The sequence below is a fragment of the Zosterops lateralis genome (genome assembly GCF_965231275.1).
Source record: "Zosterops lateralis genome assembly, chromosome: 8".
Taxonomy (NCBI): domain Eukaryota; kingdom Metazoa; phylum Chordata; class Aves; order Passeriformes; family Zosteropidae; genus Zosterops; species Zosterops lateralis.
This window is the reverse complement of record NC_139768.1, coordinates 25,174,783-25,194,004: the sequence shown is the minus strand read 5'-3', so window position 1 is coordinate 25,194,004 and position 19,222 is coordinate 25,174,783. Positions and strand designations below refer to the sequence as shown.

The window sequence follows — 19,222 nt, the reverse complement described above, 5'->3', positions numbered from 1 at the left end:
CTGCAGGTGTCCCCCAGGTGTGCCAGTGGCTCCTGACTCCTGTGTTTGCTGCAGGTGCTGAATGAAGCTGTGGGGGCCGTGATGTACCACACCAACACCCTGACCTGGCTGCTGTGTTTGTTGCAGGTATTGAATGAAGCTGTGGGGGCCATGATGTACCACACCATCACCCTGACCCGGGAGGACCTGGAGAAGTTCAAGGCCCTGCGGGTCATTGTCCGAATAGGCAGCGGCTACGACAACATCGACATCAAAGCTGCTGGGGAGCTCGGTAGGTCCCAGCTCTGCACCCTGACTCCTTCCCCTTCCAGTCCTTAAAAACTAGCACAAGGAGCTGCTGCTTCCATGGGACCATGCTGGCACAGGTCCCCTTGAGAAGAGCCAGGAAAGGCAGATGGTGCAGAGTTCCAGGCACGACCTCCATTCAGCCCCTAAAATTACATTTTACATGTGCAGTTTACATTTTTTGCACACAGAGAATATTATGCCAAAAAAACTTGACCACAGAGTGAACAAAACTGTGCAGTTTTAGAAAGTGACTTTTGGGCTCATATTGTGTTAAAACTGTCCAGTCTGAATGCCTCGTTCCTGTGCCGTTCCAAGCTCCAGGTGCCCCCTCATACTGCTGGATGTTTGTATGGCTGTTCTATTTCTGGCACAGGAGAGTTGATACAGCTTTAGAAAAATTGGAGGAAGGGTGTTTTATTATATTTTGTTAAGCAAGATCAGTCTCTTGATCTGAGCTGGTTCTCTGAGTCATTCCTGCTCCTCTGGGAAGGCGCTGTGTTGGATGGTGGAGCAGGAATTGTGTGTTGGGTTGCTCCCACCTCCTTTGCCATCTCATCAAAGGTGCCTCAGGAACCTGAAAAATGCATTTAGGGTGGATTGTCAAAAACAGAGAGAGTCATGTTGTCAGACATTCTGGGGCCACCCAGTTTCCAGACTGGTTTGGGTGGTCACAGACTTTTGGCTACGCATTCCCAGCTGCAAGAGCTTAATTATATCCCTGGTTTTAGCAGCTGAGTTACAACAGGCTCTACTGTCTGATCCCAAGATTCAGTCTGTGGAGCAGCCCTGCAGTAGTGTTTGGGATATGTTGTATTAAAGGTTATCTCTGGGGAAGTGAAGAGTAACAACCATTCCACCTGAGCCATTTTACAGAGATAATTGCGATAAGAGAGTCTCAAATAGTCATTCCTAAAAAAAGCAATTCTCAATATAGCGAATTGTTTTCTTTCTTCAGGAGGAGAACAGTGTCTCCTCAGTGTAATGGTTTCTTCATGTTTTTAACTCTTATTGTTATTATCCATTATAACAACGTTCTGAGGCTTTGAACATCAGGAAAGGAAAGATATAACGAATAAAGTAATGGGATATTGCAGCATAATCCTTCTTTTTTTACTTGGCAAATTGGGTGGCCAAATGATGTGGTTTCGAGTAGAAAATGTAATGACTCCCCACAAATGTAGCGTAAAGTTTAATTGGTATTGCTTTCCATAAGGTAGTTTTTAAACCCTGCAGTCAATCAATGACCAGTGCCTCAACAAGGGTGCCAGGGCCACCCACTGGCTGGGCAGGGCAGGGCACCAGTCTGGACCCATTAAAAGGCACCCCCAGAATGGGATGATGGGGTTGAACCATCACCCGAGGCTGTTTAAGGGGCACAGAGTAAATATCCCTGTAAGGAGCTTGTGGGAAGGGCAGCTGGGAGTGCCCCCATTCCATAAATGGGTCCCTGGGTCAGGAGACAGGAGCCGGCAGTGGCCGGGGCTGTGATCTGTGCGTGGCCTCCGCAGGGATCGCCGTCTGCAACATCCCGTCGGCCGCCGTGGAGGAGACGGCCGACTCCACCGTGTGCCACGTGCTGAACCTGTACCGGCGGAACACGTGGCTGTACCAGGCGCTGCGCGAGGGCACGCGGGTGCAGAGCGTGGAGCAGATCCGCGAGGTGGCCTCGGGAGCCGCGCGCATCCGCGGGGAGACGCTCGGCCTCATCGGCTTCGGTGCGTGGGGACGGGGAGGGCGGCTCCTCAGTGGGGCTCAGAGCCTCTTCACTGCCCTGGGAGCGACCCAAAATGAGCGTTCCCAAAGGCACAACCACCACGGGGGATCGGAGAAAATAGGGAGGACATCTCACATGGGTTTTTGGGGAAGGAGCTGGTTTTGAGTCCTTGGGGGAGCACTGGTGAAACACAGTGGTGTTTTAGAGGGACCACACCTCTAGAGGTAGTGCTGCTGTCCTCTCCCAAAAAAAACCCATCCCAGAGCCACAGCTACACCAAGCCAGCCCATCCTGAGCCACTCTGGCCTGCACAGTGGCAGGGCTGTGTAAAACAGAGCTGAAGTTCAACCACAGCTGTAGAGTTTCAGCGCTAGAGGTGGGATCGGCTAATTAATGGGAAAGGCTCATACCAGCATGTTTAAATGGGGAAACTGAGGCAAGGCAGGGGAACGTGTGGGAAGCCCAGCAGGCCCCAGAGGATAGTCCTGCTGGGAGCTCAGCCTCACGGACACGGGGAAGCTGGGCTCAGTTAACTGGGGCTGTCCCTTCCCTTCGGCACAGGTCGCACTGCGCAGGCGGTCGCGGTCCGCGCCAAGGCCTTTGGCTTCAACGTGATCTTCTATGACCCGTACCTGCAGGACGGCATCGAGCGCTCCCTGGGCGTCCAGCGGGTCTACACCCTGCAGGACCTGCTCTACCAGAGCGACTGCGTCTCCCTGCACTGCAACCTTAACGAACACAACCACCACCTTATCAACGACTTCACGATCAAGCAGGTAATTAATTCACCTCACGTGCGTGGCCAAGAGAGCTTTGGTGGGCAGGGCCTGAGTGCAGGAGCTGGCCAGAGATCCCTCAGCTTCCCTAGTGGGTTGCATCCACGTGTGTCTCCCCACGGTGTTGTTTAGGGGAGCAGTGTCCTGCCAGGTAAATGGTCCCCATCCTTGTGGTGCAGAGGTAATGGCAGCAGTGGGTTTTGTTTGCCAACACCAACCAGAGATGGAGATCCCATGGAAAACCCGTGTGCAGCGGGATGGGGGTTGCTCTGGGGCTGGAGCACGAACGGTGGGATGCTGTCCCAGCTGGAGGCATGTCTCAGGGTGGGGGTGAGGATGGGATGGGGTCGGAGCACCCAGCTGACATTCCCTCTCTCTGTGCAGATGAGGCAGGGGGCATTCCTGGTGAACACGGCCCGCGGGGGGCTGGTGGACGAGAAGGCCTTAACCCAGGCGCTGAAGGAGGGCCGGATACGAGGGGCCGCGCTCGACGTGCACGAGTCGGAGCCCTTCAGGTAAAGCTGCAGCTCTCGGGGCTGGCCCTGCCCTGCCCTGGGTTTCACCCTCTGTTGTGGCACAGCCAGGGCTCCCCAGCACCCACTGAGTGTCACTGCCCCTTGTCACACGGCCCAGCATTGGGGGACAGTCCTGCTGTTGGCACCTGGCAGCAGCCATCGGTGGTAGTGCAGCGCTGGGGTTGTGTGTGCTCAAAGGGACACTGGGAGCTTAGAACAAGAACCCAGCCTGTGCTTAGAGAAAAGCCCAGAACATTCACCAGCCCATGAGTAGAAATTCACTGCACTCAGTGCTGGCATTTCTGCCTGCAGCCTGGGAAGGGCTGGATTGTAACTGGGAGTGCAGCTTCTCTCACCACAGAAATATTTAAAGAACAAAAAGTTTGCTCCTTCACAAGGGAAGCCCCAGTGTCCACCCCTCCCATCCTGGGATGTCCCAGAGCCTGACCCTTTATCCCCACAATGCTGCAGACACCCCCAAACATTATTCCCACGGGAGCATTAAGCCCAGCCACCCCATGGGTTGGTGTTTCAGCTCTCTTTTGGTGCATTTTCAGAAGCCTGCATTTTCTGAGCCCTGCACAGAAGCTGTGCTTCCTCCCCAGCACTTCTGTGGCCATTTTGGGCTGGCAGAACTGTCAGGCCAGGGAATCATGGAATGATTTGGGCTGGAAGGCACCCTAAAGGTCATTTAATTCCAGTTCTTTGCCGTGGGCAGGGACACCTTCCACTAGAGCAGGTTCATCCAAGCCCCATCCAGCCTGGCCTTGGAAGGAGTGTTGCATATGCAGAGGGCAGGCCGCAAGCCTTTTGCTGTTCATCTTCTATTCTTTGTTCAAACATTGATTAATCTCTTTGTTTTCCCCGGCTCCCAGTTTTGCTCAAGGCCCATTGAAAGATGCTCCCAACCTGATCTGCACCCCCCACACAGCCTGGTACAGCGAGCAGGCGTCCCTAGAGATGAGAGAAGCTGCTGCCACCGAAATCCGACGTGCGATCACAGGTACCCAACCCCTGGGGGCGCTGGGCTTGGCTCTCTGCGTGCCCGGAACAGGAACCAGGAGGAGCAGAGACAGGGATTCACCCTGCCCATGTCCCAGCAGAACTCTGGGAAAGGCATCTAACCCCAGTTTGCTTCCAGTAAAAGAACTGAGATCCCAAATTCCCTGTTTTGTCATGACTGGGTAATGGGTTTTGTGTTGGTTTTATTTATTTAATGAATGGGTAAATACTGGTGCCTGTGACTGGGAAGAACAGGACAGGGAACCAGTAATTGCTGCCCCTGTTACTGGTGCTGACCCACACAGTGGTGCAGATACAGCCACTGCATTCCAAAATGAAATTCCAAGGTGCTGGGTGGGATATACAATACTCCAGCGAGAGTGCTTCTCTTGTCCTAAAGTCACTCTCAAGGGAATAGGTCCTCTGAAGGCCAAGTGTTGGGAGCGAGGGGGGAAACTGGTCTCCAACCCTGCACCTCGGGACAGCCAGAACATCCTCCTGAAACAAGGAATGTGGGATTTTTTTTTCCTCCCATCCTCTACACTGACACTGAAATTACAAGCCCTGAAGCTCCCTAGAGGGTGATAAAGCTGGGCCCCGCCTGACACAGACTCACCTTTCTCGCCAACTCCAGGGCGCATCCCAGAAAGCCTAAGGAACTGTGTGAATAAGGAATTCTTTGTCACGACGGCCCCGTGGTCAGTAATAGACCAGCAGGCGATTCATCCCGAGCTCAATGGTGCCACGTACAGGTGAGCGGGAGAACGGGGACAGCGCCGGCACAGCAGGGCTGGAACCTCGCTGCACAGCCAGGGTGGGCACCGGGCACCCCGGCTGCTGCCAGCCCCGCCCTGGGCACTCCCAGCACGGGGGTTACTGATGGTGTTTGAGCCGCCTCCGGGCGGGTAAAGCCTCCCTTCCCGGAGCCTGCAGCCCTGCGGGATGGGAGTCGCTGGGCAGCGTCTCTGGAAGCAGCAGGAGCCCCCCAGAGCCCTCCACAAGCTGGATGTGACTTCTGAACTGCAGCGGCAACCCTGTGCTCCTGTCCATGAACAACCTCTGTGAGCCAGGCCCAGCTCGTAGGTTCATGAGCCAGGGGGAAAACTCCAAATATAGGGCTGTAGTCAGGTGACCCAATTTTCACCTAAATCCAAGATTAAGGGTTAGTTACTGCTCTGTTTAGATGGCTCCAAGTGTGCTGGTAGGAGACATTAGGCTCAAGGAGCTGGAGCATGGGCTCATTCAGGGTATCACCACTGCCAAAAATACTCTGAGCTACAAAATACCCTGCAGGGCACATCAGGTCATGTCAGGCAGAGCCAGGCCAGAGTTACCCAGCAGCAGAGCCCTGAGGCCCCAGGCAGTGAAGGCTCCCTCTGAACAGCAGAACTTCCAAACCTGGAAAAAGTCTCCCCCTATTCCCACTCTTGTTCCCAAATGTGTGGGCACTACCAGCACCTGAGGACAAGCCTTGGCTTCCCAGCCTAACCTGTCTCTGCAGGGAGCTTCACCTGGCTGAGCTCCTTGGAGCTGCAGCCCTGGAGCCCCTGTAAGCTGACTCAGTTCACCACCTCCAGGGGCAGGTGAAATTCCCTTCCCCTCCCAGCTTCCCAGTCCACCTTCCCTCAAGGCAGTGGAGCTGCAGGGAAGTGGGAACCCTCAGGCCTCACATGGCCACAGAGCTCCACATGGTTTTTACCTCATTGCCCCCACCTCACAGCTGAAGAAATTATTCTTCCTTCCTAAACTCAGTTGTTTCTTGGGATGTGTATAATGCCTCTTGCTCCTGGAAAAGCTAGATTAGCTCTGATCCCATCTTTGAGCTGTGCTGTCCCATGAGGAGGACACAGCCCACCTTCCACACAGGGAAGATTTACAAACCAGGTGTAGGTGTTCAAGGTGTTCACGCACAGGGATGATGAGGTCAACATGCCAGGGTCTGGGGTTTCACAGAGCATTCCAGAGGTTTCCTTACCCAAGTTTCCAAAGGAGAAGGGCTTCCCCATGGTTCAGAAGGCCGTGAGAAGGCACAGAACAAGCTGCAGTCCTGGTGTTGTAGCAGAGACACTTACCCAAGACGCAGCAGTTACTGTTTAACTCTGAGCTCTACCTTGTAACTTAGAAAGAAAACCAAACCTGGCTCCAGGAGGGAAGTGGGATCTCTTTGCTGTGTTTTCTCCACAGTTGGTGGTGGGATGATGGGCATGTGATGAGCTGTGCTGTGACAAACCTGCCTCTCTGTCCTCTGTGCCAGGTATCCCCCTGGGATGGTGAGTGTGGCACCGGGAGGAATCCCAGCAGCCATGGAGGGCATCATTCCTGGAGGCATCCCTGTTACTCACAACCTTCCCACAGTGGCACATCCTTCCCAAGCTCCATCGCCCAACCAGCCCACAAAACACGGGGACAACAGGGAACATCCCAACGAGCAATAGCAGATAATTTAAAAACCATTCAATAAACTTAGGACCAAGAGACATTGGAAAAGAAGTTATACATGAACTAAAAGAGAAGAATTTGATACGAAATTTGTAATGTTGATTTTGGACAGACGCATCATTGATGTTCCAGTGTTCCCGACAAAGCGACAGCAGCCAAGACTGGGGACAAGCCCTGGAGAAGTCACCTGCTCCCTGCAGTGCTGAAAACTAGGATGTGATACGTTAATGAACAACTTCTGTTATTGTGTGTTGAGTTTCCTTCATCTGTGCATCAATCACATGAATAAAAATGAATTTCTTTTCCCCCCCTCAATTCCTTGGGAAGGACAGGGCTCCTGCACTGTGTCCAGGCCACTGAATTAAGCCATCTTTACAGAGTTAACGAGAAACCATTGTGTGGCTTCAGCCCTTTCCTCTCTCTTGCATCTGGTGACCTCTCCTAAAGGGGGGCAGCAGTCCTGGCTTAGAAGTGGAAGAAAAAAAAAAAAAAAAAAAAAAAAGAAAATATTCCTCCTTCTCCTTTTTGCAGTCTCACAGGGCCAGTGCTGTGTAACAGAAGTTCTCCTGCCAGGTCTAAGTTCCAGCCATTCCAGCCGGGATCTGTGGGATGGGGAGGGCAGAAAGGGCTCCTGGCACCGACCACTGCCCTCCCAGGCTAAGGAAAACCAAACTGCCAGTCTCTTCTCTGCCCAATACACTGAATAAAGTAGCTGTGCAGCCACCTATGCCCTGCAATGATGCAAGAAAAAAATAAAAGAAAAAAAAGAAAAAAAAAAGGAAAAAAAAAAAGAAGAAAGTATTAAGTTTCACACACTATTTGTACTCAAATATATTTTCTCAGTTTTAAATCTGCAGCTATTTTATCAAGTGGAAAAAGTCTTGAGCTGGAAAGGGTTCAAGAATAATGTTGCATTTCCTTATGTCTCAGGAAACACTTTTTATGGTAACTTGTCAGACTGTCTATGAACAAAATCCACTTTTTTAGACATTGATAAAAGTCTTCTTTTCTTCACGTGATATTTTATACAAGAACACTTCAAGATGTGTTATTAGATGTGACTGATTTTAACAAATCCTATTAGATTTGTATCAACTAGTTACATGTTATATTCATAGTCTTTTGTGAATCATCGCCTTTTTGTTTTTAAAGATGGCCTGTTTTGAGCCTTTGTATGGGTACATTCCTGTTTCTGTGACAAAAAAAAAAAAAAAAAAAAAGAAATCTTGAGCTGTCCCAAACAGACAAAAAAAGAAACCAATGGCTATCAGTATGTTTTGTTTTAGTGTGTTACCGTTACTGTATTTGTTTATTGTAAAGGTGGACATTTAGCGTTCAGTGCAGTTTTCAATAAAAAGTGATAAAATTTCTATAATTTCTGAAAGGCAAGAGCTCTTGCTGCAATCTGGGGCTTGGAGACACTGAGAGGTAACCGTAAGGTACAATAACATAATTCTGGTCACACTTGGTGAATATTTACAGTCCAGTGGGAGGGGAAGGTCCCTTCCAACTCAGACCATTCTGTGATGAAGAGATCACTGCGGGTTTCCACTAAGCTACAAAGGCAGCTACAACTCAAACAACATTTTCTATACATTCTCAAGAGCTGAAGCATTATCAAACCATTGAAAAATAAAGCCAAAAAAGTGCTCAGGAGCTGCTGGTGGCTTTGAGCCTCACTAGGCAGAAGGCCTGTTCTTGTTTCCACCCTTCTTTCACACTCTGTTCAAGTGCCACACACATGGAGTTAGATGGGGACTAAAAAAAAGCTGAATCCAAAGTGTCCAAGTTACAAAACTCTGTATTTTGTTTGCTTTAAATTAAACTGAAAACTTGGTTACCAGCTTCAAACATCCAAAAAAGAGGTCACCTGTTACAGAGTGATTGCTCCTTGTCAGTGTTCAGCACAACCCAGCAGTGAATTATCCATGACCTCTGAGAGAAACTGGGATAAAACAGGTCAGATACAGGGGAGGTGTTTGGGAGACACTGAAATGACCATGAAAACCAAGAGGAAAACATTTAATTGATGTTAAAGTTTAGAGTTGTTTTAAAAATAAAGGAGCCCTGGTACTTTGTTTCTCAATAATCCAGTACCTCCCTGCGCCGCAGGATCTGTGTGCCAGCAGTGACTCCGGGCTCAGAAAATGCTGGAGCTTTCATGCAACACCCAACTTCCCTTTCAGCCAAAACCAAGGACAAAAGTGCCACAAGCTCAGGAGGAGCAGAGGTAAAGCCATCCCAAGGATTGTAAGTGCCTGCAGGGAGAACATCAGCAAAACATGCAAAGACTGGAGCCGCGGAAATGGAAAGGGAAGAAAATCATCACAGCTGGGAGATGCCGAAGCACCAGGAGCTGCAGCTCTCACACAGAGAATTACTGGGCAGAGAAATGGGAGATGAACACTTGCTGCTGAAGGTTTGTGGCTGACAGAGCCATGCTGCTGTTGTCCCGCTCAGGGAAGGCAGGCAGGAAGGCTCTCCTGGGATAATCATCTCTTTCTCCAGGGAGAACTCCAGAAATGTCAGAGTAGCTTAAAACAAGCAGCTTCAAGGCAACAAACACTAAATAAAACCTTTTTAAAAGGGTATTAGGGGAAGTTACTGAATAAAAGGGGGGAAGATGAAAAGCAGCAATTAAACAAGGTCTCCAAACACAAACCAACCTGGATAATGGAGGAAATGCAACTCGGGGGTATTTGCCGTAAGCCATGCAGCAGAACTCTGGAAGAATCCAGAATTACTAAATTTTAATATATTAAAAACAAAAGAAATACAGGGATTTTCACTGAGGAAGTCATAAATAAAACCAGAAAAAAACCCTGACCAGCTGTAAAGGAGGTAGCAATGAAAAGCTAAGTTCTGTGCTGGGAAAGCGTGTGCTGCTGCGAGCAATATATGAGGAAAATAACACTGAGAAACCCAATTTTTTATATGTATTTTCATGGCTGAAAGTGCAGAACTTATTGACAAGCTGCAGGGGAGTGTGTGCAGATTAATCTCAGTGTCTGTAAATTTTCAGGTGTGTGACTGGGGAGCCACTGATATACACTGACGGCGGTGCAAGCACAAAGCCAGGGGTTGCAGCTCTTTAATCTACAGGTACAGGAGGTTTGGATTACTCTGATTCTGGAAAAGACACTCCAGCAGTTCCCAAAGGGCCTGTGAAGTGTGTGAACCTGAACAGACCATTGTACAGCACATCAGAACAAAACAATAACGATCAAGGAAGCCAAGTGATCCAAAGTACCAGGACTGTCCTGCCAGAGCAGGAGGAGAAGTGCATCGGTGCATGCGTTTGAGAACAGCTGAACTGACCACGGGGACTCCACTGCTCTGGGGAGGGCTGGGGGACAGGGGCACAATGCAGCTGCCCATGGACAGCAGGACAGGAGGGCAGGAGAGCTGGGCCAGGTTGGCTCAAGGCAGACTTTCACATTGGTAATTCTCCCTTTGGGACGAGGAAGCTTTGCTTCCCTGAACGGATCAGCACTGCCAGAAGAACAGGGGTGGGGGGTGAGAACTCCACAGCATCCTTGGAGCAGCCCATGAATTAGAGCTTATCCCTCTGTCCACAGGGCAGCTGGTCAGGGGCAGGCTGGGATCTGAAGTTAAAGGTCTGGCCACTGACTGAAAGCTCCTCAACTGGCTGAGTTAGGACCCCCGTGGTCACAGCACGACACATAAACCACTCCAGCACACGGTGCAGGCCAGCTCAGGGCACAGAAATCCTCATCCCAGCTTACCCTGCATTCAGCCCCCCTGATAGAAAAGCTTTACACCCTCAGCTAGACAAGGTATAAAAGGATTTCACTGCAAGGTAAGGACAAAAAAAAAAAAAAAAAAATCCCAGTTTAGAAAGGGAACTTGAACCAGGACCGTGCACTCATGAAGAAGCCCTGTAGTATCTGGGGTTGGGTGGTGAATTTGGGTCACTCACACGTGGCAGAGCAGCATTCATCCTTCACCTGGAAATCTGGGCATGCACCAAGCACAGGAAATCTAATGGCCAAAAAAGGTGAAGACATAATAAACCTCAGTGGAATCTAGGACGGGAAAATTGCAAAATTAATACAGTACTTCATTATTTCTTTACTTTCGGTGTCGTCACCAAGTTTCTGTAGGAGTTGTGCACGTTTCAACACCATCTAAGCAGCATTTGGAAGAAAAAGCAGCAAGTTCCTCAGGGTCTCCATAGCTCTGAACTACATAAAAATAGGTGCTATGGGGCTTCTTTCCAAATTCTAATTAAAACAATTTCATCTACTGCAAAATTTCTTATTCAACCACCACACCATCAAAAGTGCTTTTCAAGACAACCTGAATTGCACTGTATATGTAAAAACTGGCATTAACCTTTAGTGTTTCAGTGAGATTTTTAGATAAACTTTATCCATTACAGGTTACATGGCTAAAGTTATCAAATATAATAAAATTTCTACTGGAGAATATACTCTGAACTTACAGTCTTAGGAACTTACATAAGTTTAAGTATGGCCACATCAATCAACATGCAAGAAATTCCCAGGTTTACATACTGAGAAATATATAACAGTGCTTTTAAACAACTTGAGCATAGATTGTTTTTTTTTTTAAATTAGAACTGCCAAGTGGATTCTCAGTAGATTTCGTGACCGAGGAGTAACCTTTAAAAAGGTGTTTTTTCATTTGCAGCAAAGTTTGAATGATCAAAGAATAAATGATAAAATGATATAATTTGTAACACAGCAAGACGGAGTTTTGACAAGATCAAATTCTCAATTGTGTTCAAGTTCTCAGATTTCACACAATTTTGTTTAGTGTATGCTCACAGGGATAAAATCCCTATCTTTTAGGTCACTTCTCTGAATAAATATCCTTATTTATACTAAAAGGAATCTATTAACTATTAGAAGAAAAAAAAAAGGCAAAAAAAACCCCAAAAAGCTTTTTCAGGAAACAAATCATTTCACTCAATGAAAATTTAGCTTCTCTTCCAGTTTGTTCCGTAGAGTTTAGGCTTTATTATGTGGGCACAGCAATAACTAAAATATTAGTAAAATAATGAATGTATTTTTGCTTAGGACTTGCTGTGGATATCTGTGCAAACAAAAAAAAAAAAAAAAACCTCTCACAATCTGACCTGGGCACTAGGGAGATTTCACAGGAAAGGGCCTTTCAGGGAAATGTGTCAGAGTATCTAAAAGGTGATGGAAAAGGCCAGGGTCTACCGTAAAAGAATCTCAGAGGGAGGAGATATCCATCCAGCTCACATGTGCTTTCAGAAGTGCCCTTAGTTGAAAAATTTCTCTGCAATAATTAAGATGCTGGTATACGTTTCCTATTACACAACCTCTTACACAACCACATGCGGTACATTTATAGACAGATTTACAGTCAGAAAGAAAAATGGGGTTGGTTTGGTTTGTTGGGTTTGTTTTTTTTTCCCATCTTGATAATAAAATTAGCTGTTTTTTGTTTCTTTTTCGTGTTTTTATACAAACTGTAGTCCAGCCCACTCGGCTCCCTCCGGGCAGCAGGATGAGCGTCCATCCTCTCCCAGTGCTGTCGGAGAATCCTTCCCAGCATGTATCCCCTACAGACCTGGGTCGTTTCCACACCCCACCGCTACCGCTACAGCACAACGCTCACTCGGGGTCACACACTCTGCGCTGCTCATTTGCACTTTATTCCCCCTCACTCATCGTCGTCATCCTCGTCCTCCTCGCCGTCGGACAGGGACGTGCAGGGCCGGATCTGGCGGTAGCGGTCGAGCCACTTCTCCACCATCTGGGTGACCAGCGGGTGGTTGCGGCGGCGGGAGCTCTTCTGCATGGCCACCAGGACCCCTCCCTCTGTCACGCAGCAGTCCAGCCACTCCCGCAGCAGCTTCTCCTGCTGCTCCTCGTTGCCTATCTTTGGGGGACACAAAACACCGGGAATGAGGCTTCCCAAAGGCCCGGAGCCATTCCTGCTCCAAATGCAGTGTGCTGGATTCTCCTCACCTGGCCTGTTCTAGGCATCACACCCACAGGCTCCAAAAGGAAAACTGATGCCCACTGCATTTTCAACCAAAGGTTGAAGGCTCTAGAAATACTCTCCAGCTCTTCTCCCTCATTTTTCCATCTGTATTTGCACTATGGCCTTCAGTTATTTTTAGGCAATTATTTTTCTACAGTAGGCACCATATGTAAGGAGGGAAGTCCTAAAAGAAGAATTTCAGCATGTACAAACACATTTTTAGGTACCTAAATTCTTGAGATGAAATATTTTCTCTTCTAAAATATAACAAATATCATGGCTTGCTGAAGAAACATCCCTTTCTAGACCTGAAGCTCATCTTTTTCTCCTTTTATTTACAGAATGCCTGCTTTCTGCAATTACTTCGCTTTTCCAGCCCTCCCTTCACCCATGCACACCCTTCACTGAAGTAGTTCCATGTCTTTATCATAGTTACAAAAGCAAAAATGAGTTGAGTTTCATTAGAATAGAAGGTGGAAAATGTTGCAACTATGGGCCAATATTTGTGCTGCATCTCTTAGGAAAAAAAAAAAAAAAAAAAGCCAAAAGGCAGATTTCAGTCTTGCCTTAGTGACAGAACCCTCATTTTTGTGTCCTTTTCTAGGTATGCTGATATTCAGTGTTCCCAGGCACAGGGTACAATTGTTGGGGTATCCTGTGCAGGGCCAGGAGCTGGACTGGATGATCCTTGTGGCTCCCTTTCAGCTCAGGACATTTTGTGATTCTATTCTATGATTCTGTTCCTGTGATTTACATGGACAGTGAAGTTACATTACACTTACAGAGCTGTAAATAAGCATCAAACTTATGGGAAAATACCTTTCAGAACCACCTGGAATGATGGGGAAGGGAGCAGTATTAATTAACCAGAACTGCACACTCCCTGTAATTCTCTGGACACCAAAAACTCTGGGGGGCTACAGAGATTGCTGAGCTTCAGGGAGCAGCTGTGACAAAATCACTACCAACACCAGGTGCTTCTTTCTTACCTCTTGAGCAGAAAGGAAGTGAATGTGCAATAATTTCCTCTCGCTGTCCACCAAGGGTAGAAAAGTAACAGTAACATCATCGTCAGTGTTCAAATTAGCACCAGCGCCTCGATTGCCATAGCCGTCATTCTCCATGGCAACCAGGGCGGAGAAATGGCCCCTCGTGTAGCCCAGAGCTATGGGACTCTTCCAACAAAAACTCTGTTCCCATAACAAAGGCAAATACACACCTGTGGGGAAGGAAAGCACAGGGTAAGGCTCACAACTGCTGTTCAGCAAGGAAGGATTTTGACACAAACCTTGTACACATCACATTCAAAACATACATGGCTTGGTCTACACTGACACAGGCCACACTTTTCAGTAGAGCTAATTGTTATTAATTAAGACAAGTCAAATGTCTTTGCAACTGTACAAATTTAGACACAAAAGATTACAATCACAACATTGCCACAGACTAAAATTTACAGTCTATAGTGCAGTGATGAACAAAAAACAAGGTTAGAAAAGGAAAAAAGCAGCCTTTTATGTTTGGTAACTCTTCTTAAAATTGAAGGGAAAAAAAAATCGAATTCTTTATTTCTGCATCACAGAAATAAAGGCTACAGTCAGATGTCTATTTTTACCAGAGCAAAAATTCCACCATCTGCTCACAAAACTTATTATTAAAAGAACTCACTGCACAAAATGTTACTCAGCACTGATGTAACCCATCCCAGAGAACAGGACTGCTCATATACAGTACTCACAGATTAAATTAACACACATCAATTATTCATATCAATTAAAAAAAAAAAAAAAAGGCAAAAAAGCACCAAAAAGCTGATACTACTTTGCTCAGCTACAACCAACACCTGATGTCACAGATTCTGAGAAGAACTGCACTTTTTCTCCCTACCATTATTAGCAATAAAGACAGCAATTCACTCAAAAATAAAACTGGAACTCCTTTCTCACAGGAACATAAATAATTCTTGGTGTGTACTGCTGCAAGACAACTTAAGCAAAAGCACAGCTCACCTTGTGACAGGTTAAAAATAGCCCCACATAAACTCAAGTGCACATGTAGCATAGCAACCCCTCCTAGTGCAGCTGCTGCTGCAAACACAGCGCTCCTCTGACAGCCATGGAGAGGGAAGGGCAATGCTAAAATGGGAATCTGAGGCAGGGGGTGGCTTTGGAGGTTCTGCTGAAGTTTTGAGCTCATCTTTTTGTACTGCAGTAAAAATTATTGGGGGTTTCCAATAAATATTTGTCCCTTTTTCCTCCCCACCTTGCTTGTGAATTATCAATCAAGAGCTATCTAAAAGTCTTGCCATTTGTTCAAAATTAAGATTCACACAAGTTTTTACAACACCTTGATTTAAAGACAGACCCTTTCAATACCTTCTAAGCCCTCCCTTCCTCCTGTCCCCACTATTAAGTCTCACTCTGAAAAAACATTAAACACAAAAGGTGAAGAACACGGGATAAGCGTTCACCAGAAAGTTTCAAGCCTTTGCATTAAGGGAAAGAACCAAACATCCAGTCAAAATTCAAATTTACACTGAAGATGATATCCAGTCAAATGTGAGGAAGACAGTCCCTCAATTCCTGGGAATTAATTCTTCATGCACATGGAGCACAGCTACGTGACCTTTCAGGACTGAAACTCATCTGTTTGCCTCCATCTCTACACTGAAATTCAGCAAGTGTTTGTAAATCTTCTTTCACCATTGTTTTATCCTGGTGAAAATTCCACTGAATCATTTCCCCAAGACAGAAGGCTGTGCTACACTTTTCCATTCCTCCTCAACACTGTGATGAGCTCCACAAGAAAAGTATTTCAAGCATTGCCAGGGAGAATATCTAGTGTTCTTAGGAGTTATAAAAGTCACTCTGATATAAAGCCAGAAGGTCGTGTAACAACAGTTGACATGAACACAAGCCACAGAAAATAAAGAATATGGGCTAACTCCTATCCTGAAGCCACCCACACAGGATTTAGTTTCTCCAGCCTGACCTGATGATCACTTCAGTCAGTTATCTTTGTTCAATTTTAAAAGCTGTATATTTGTGCCACTAAATACATGTGGCCAGACCAGGAGGGTCTGACCAGAATCATAGTTATGGCTTGAGCAAACAGATCTTCCACCAGTGAAACTTTAGTATTTAAAGAATTAACAGTGAGCTGGAATCTGGGAAACAAAGGGTGGCAATTATGGGATTCACAGAAGCTATAGTAAGGATGCTAAGCTGGAACAAGGAATCCCTGGGGAAAAAAAAAAATTCTGTCAGGGAGAGTATTTTAGGGGTGGCTAAGAGGGTGCTACAAACTGAACCATGATGTTGAACAAGTATTAGAAAAATTCACTTCCCCAATTCTATTATAACCCACAATTATAGAGTGGTTTGGGTTGGAAGAGACCTTAAAGCCCATCTTGTTCCACCCCCTGTCCAATCTTCCACTATCCCAGGTTGTTCCAAGCCCTGTCCAACCTGGCCTTGGGCTCTTCCAGGGACTTTTCTGGTGTATGTGATGTTAAACAGAGGCAGGGACACCCCAGCACTCCCCAAAGCTCCATGTACTGAGCACAAGCCCAGAGCAGGAGACTCCTCCTGGCAGCCCACCCCACTCCCAGCCCAACCCAACTCAGCTGGGTTTCAGCTGTGCCAAGGGCATTTGATCAGCACACATTAACCACAAAAATGTGGCTGGGCAGGGAGAGGGGCAATTCCAGGTACTGTGACACAGGACTCCAAGTTCACCTGTTCCCAGAGCTGTTTCCATGTATGGATGGATGTGGCTTGTGGCAAACAAGAGTCAAGTTGTAACTATTTGGCTGCATAAATTCTTGGAAACCTGTGTGCAGTAAAAGGGTGTTCCAGGCACTTAGTTTCCTTCTGGTTCACAGAGCAAGAAAATTTCAGCTCATTTAGGCCATGTAACACTTGTCTGCCTCGATGCCCAAACTAGGAAATAAAACCATTTACAGACCACTAAGCCTTGGAGTTAAAAGCAACACAGAGCTGGAGTGTCAGATTTAAGTGACACAAGTAACTGCTCCTTCCCAGGCTTTCATCATTGAAAGAAAAGTTAACATCTAACTACGACTACTAAACTTTTAGACTCTTCAAAAAAGTAATTAATTTCCCTATATCAAGTTTTGTTACTGCCCCAAACTTAGAAGCAAGGACTCTAAATAGTTATAAATTAACATTAACGGCACAGCTTAGGGTTTTCTATAGATCACAGGCTTGTCTCCTTCCAAAGTCACCATACTTTTTTCTTTCAAATCACAGAGATGTTTTGGGAAGTCCTCAGCTGAGCTATAAATAAAGAGTGGATCATCATCAAGCAGATGTACTTGAGGCCAGGAATATGAACTGTGGGCAAAACAAATGTCCCAAGCCCCTGGAACACACACAGTTCCTTCCCCATGGGTTCTGTTTACAGCTCAGTTTATGCAGATGCTCTCAGTCCCTTCTCATGTTTTATTGTTTGAATAATAAAGTATTAGCATGTAACAGAGGGGAAAGTTGCCCAAACACAGATCTGGCTTCCAAAGCAGAAAATGCATCTTTAAAAATCTACAGATGTTAAGTCTAAGCAAAACTGGACTGAGTCATCTTCATATTTATCTTAAGGACAAGTCAGGCTATCTTGAAGACAAGGAGGAGAAAAAGTCAGAAAGAACCTGATCAAGCTATGCAAAATTATAATACTAATGAGAAGTAAGTCAGTATTCACCCCACACTTACTGTAAAATGTGAATCACTGAAAACCAGATAAATTTTAATAACTCCCTTTAAAGTATCATGGAATTCACTTTTACAGACACCATGCCCACTATAAAATGAAAAACTGCAAATTTGGAGGGGATTATTTTTTTTGTTTTTTTAATAGCAAGTGAAAATTTACCTACAATAGTGTTCCATCCTTTTCCAGACTGTCACTTAATGTCACTACTGATTTACAGCCCAAAATTGTTTTAAAGTGGATTTAAACAATGAAAGGCTTACCTTGGAAGCGGGTATATCCTAATGTTTCTCCCCGAAAACTCTTGTAATATTTTACTCCATAAACTATAATTGGTCTTCTAAGAATATGTGCAAGTACAAAAATGTGTGTCTGCTCCAAACTCGCTCCAGGCTGAACCAAACACAAAGAAAGACATCACTTGAAACAGAACTCACCATCCCCTCTGCTTTGAAATTTGAAAAACAGTCTTCAAATTGAGAGAGAAAATGCTTTCAAGAGTGATAAAGCTTTGACAGGAAAAACAAAAGAGTGGAAAATTATTGGGAATAAGGAAAAACATTCCAGCTTGTCAGCTGTCAGTAATAATTCTCTGTCCTATTGCCCAGATTCAATGTAATGGATTTCAGTCCCCACTTAGAAGTGAAACTCTACATAATGTTAGGTCTAAAAATAATTCCTTCATCCGAGGGCACTTTAAGGCAAATACCTTTTGATGATAGGAAAAGGTCACATCCAAAACAAATCTCGAAAAAACAGCACCAAAATCATGTTTATACTTTAAAAGAGGAGCTAAAAATATTCCCATAGCTGAAAGCTTATAGGAATGTAAATCTCATTTTGGAGGGGAGTTATAAAATCTCAGCTTGCTGGAGTTTGAGCAGTGTAAGCTGACAGATTTGGAGGTGTGTTTTGGGAGGTAAAAGTGCTGCAGGAGCTGGATATTAAACATATAATTGTCTATGAGTTTGTTCTACAGACTTCACTCTAATACCACAATTCTTTTTTTGCATTGCACTGCTTAATAGGAAGCTCAAAAATTATAATTTCAAATGAACCTTTTTATATCAGCAGAAGAGTTTTCCCAGTAAGATTTTAAGATCATCGGCTTAAGAGGAATGCTTTTCCTTCATACACGAATACTCTTATTCCCAAAAAAACTCTTCTAGTTCTGAAACTTCTTTCCAGAAATTAAAATAACTTTTCCAAAAGCCCTTAAGGAGTTTTCTTACCTGGCTTGCAAGAGAGAGAATGAATGCCCAATCTTCCTGCCACTGTTCCTCTCGCAAGGAGAAATGTAAACCGAAGCTTTGGGAATACCACGATTCCCACTCTTTCCAGCGTGTGTAGAACCTAAAATGTTGAGAGAGAGAGAGAAAAGACAAAAATATTTACTCAACCACCATAATCCTGCCAGCAGTATTTAACCCTTGTAATCCTTCATCACAAGAAGGGGAAAAAAAGAGAGCATGTAGCAGGAAAAGTGGATTTTGTTTTGGTTTTTTTTGTCTTCAGGAGACTCCATTTATTCATCTTCATTTAAGGACCACTTAAAAAGCAATGCCTACAGCAAACATGATCCAAATTCCTACCGGGTTCCTGCCTAGTTTGATACTTCTTGCAATAGGGTTTTTTTAAAGTCTTACTTAGGCTTATTTAAGTGTTGATACACAGTGAAGACATTCCATTTCATATAGGAGTTGCTCATTCTTCTCACACAAAAAAATAGGTATTTTCTATTTTTAACCACATCATGAGTT

The 19,222-nt window shown here is 45.7% G+C and overlaps 2 protein-coding genes across 8 annotated transcripts in view; one reads left to right on the top strand and one right to left on the bottom strand.

Annotated features, from left to right (window-relative positions):
* The window catches only part of LOC310911953 (C-terminal-binding protein 2), a 136,664-nt gene extending 124,745 nt beyond the window's left edge, over window positions 1-11,919 (top strand). For all 7 annotated transcript variants that reach the window (XM_083866042.1, XM_083866044.1, XM_083866043.1 and 4 more), the window contains 7 exons: window positions 127-271; window positions 1,797-2,003; window positions 2,564-2,778; window positions 3,163-3,293; window positions 4,169-4,296; window positions 4,930-5,047; window positions 6,550-11,919. In XM_083866042.1, coding sequence (XP_083722168.1) covers window positions 127-271; window positions 1,797-2,003; window positions 2,564-2,778; window positions 3,163-3,293; window positions 4,169-4,296; window positions 4,930-5,047; window positions 6,550-6,730 — 1,125 coding nt within the window. In that variant the 3' untranslated portion in view covers window positions 6,731-11,919. The remainder of the gene's footprint in view (window positions 1-126; window positions 272-1,796; window positions 2,004-2,563; window positions 2,779-3,162; window positions 3,294-4,168; window positions 4,297-4,929; window positions 5,048-6,549) is intronic.
* Window positions 11,920-12,133: 214 nt separating this feature from the next.
* Window positions 12,134-19,222, bottom strand: part of ZRANB1 (zinc finger RANBP2-type containing 1) — a 39,430-nt gene continuing 32,341 nt past the window's right edge. The window contains exons 8-11 of the mRNA XM_083866041.1: window positions 18,695-18,815; window positions 17,726-17,855; window positions 13,724-13,953; window positions 12,134-12,629 (exon numbers count right to left, since the gene is read on the bottom strand). Coding sequence (XP_083722167.1) covers window positions 12,411-12,629; window positions 13,724-13,953; window positions 17,726-17,855; window positions 18,695-18,815 — 700 coding nt within the window. The 3' untranslated portion in view covers window positions 12,134-12,410. The remainder of the gene's footprint in view (window positions 12,630-13,723; window positions 13,954-17,725; window positions 17,856-18,694; window positions 18,816-19,222) is intronic.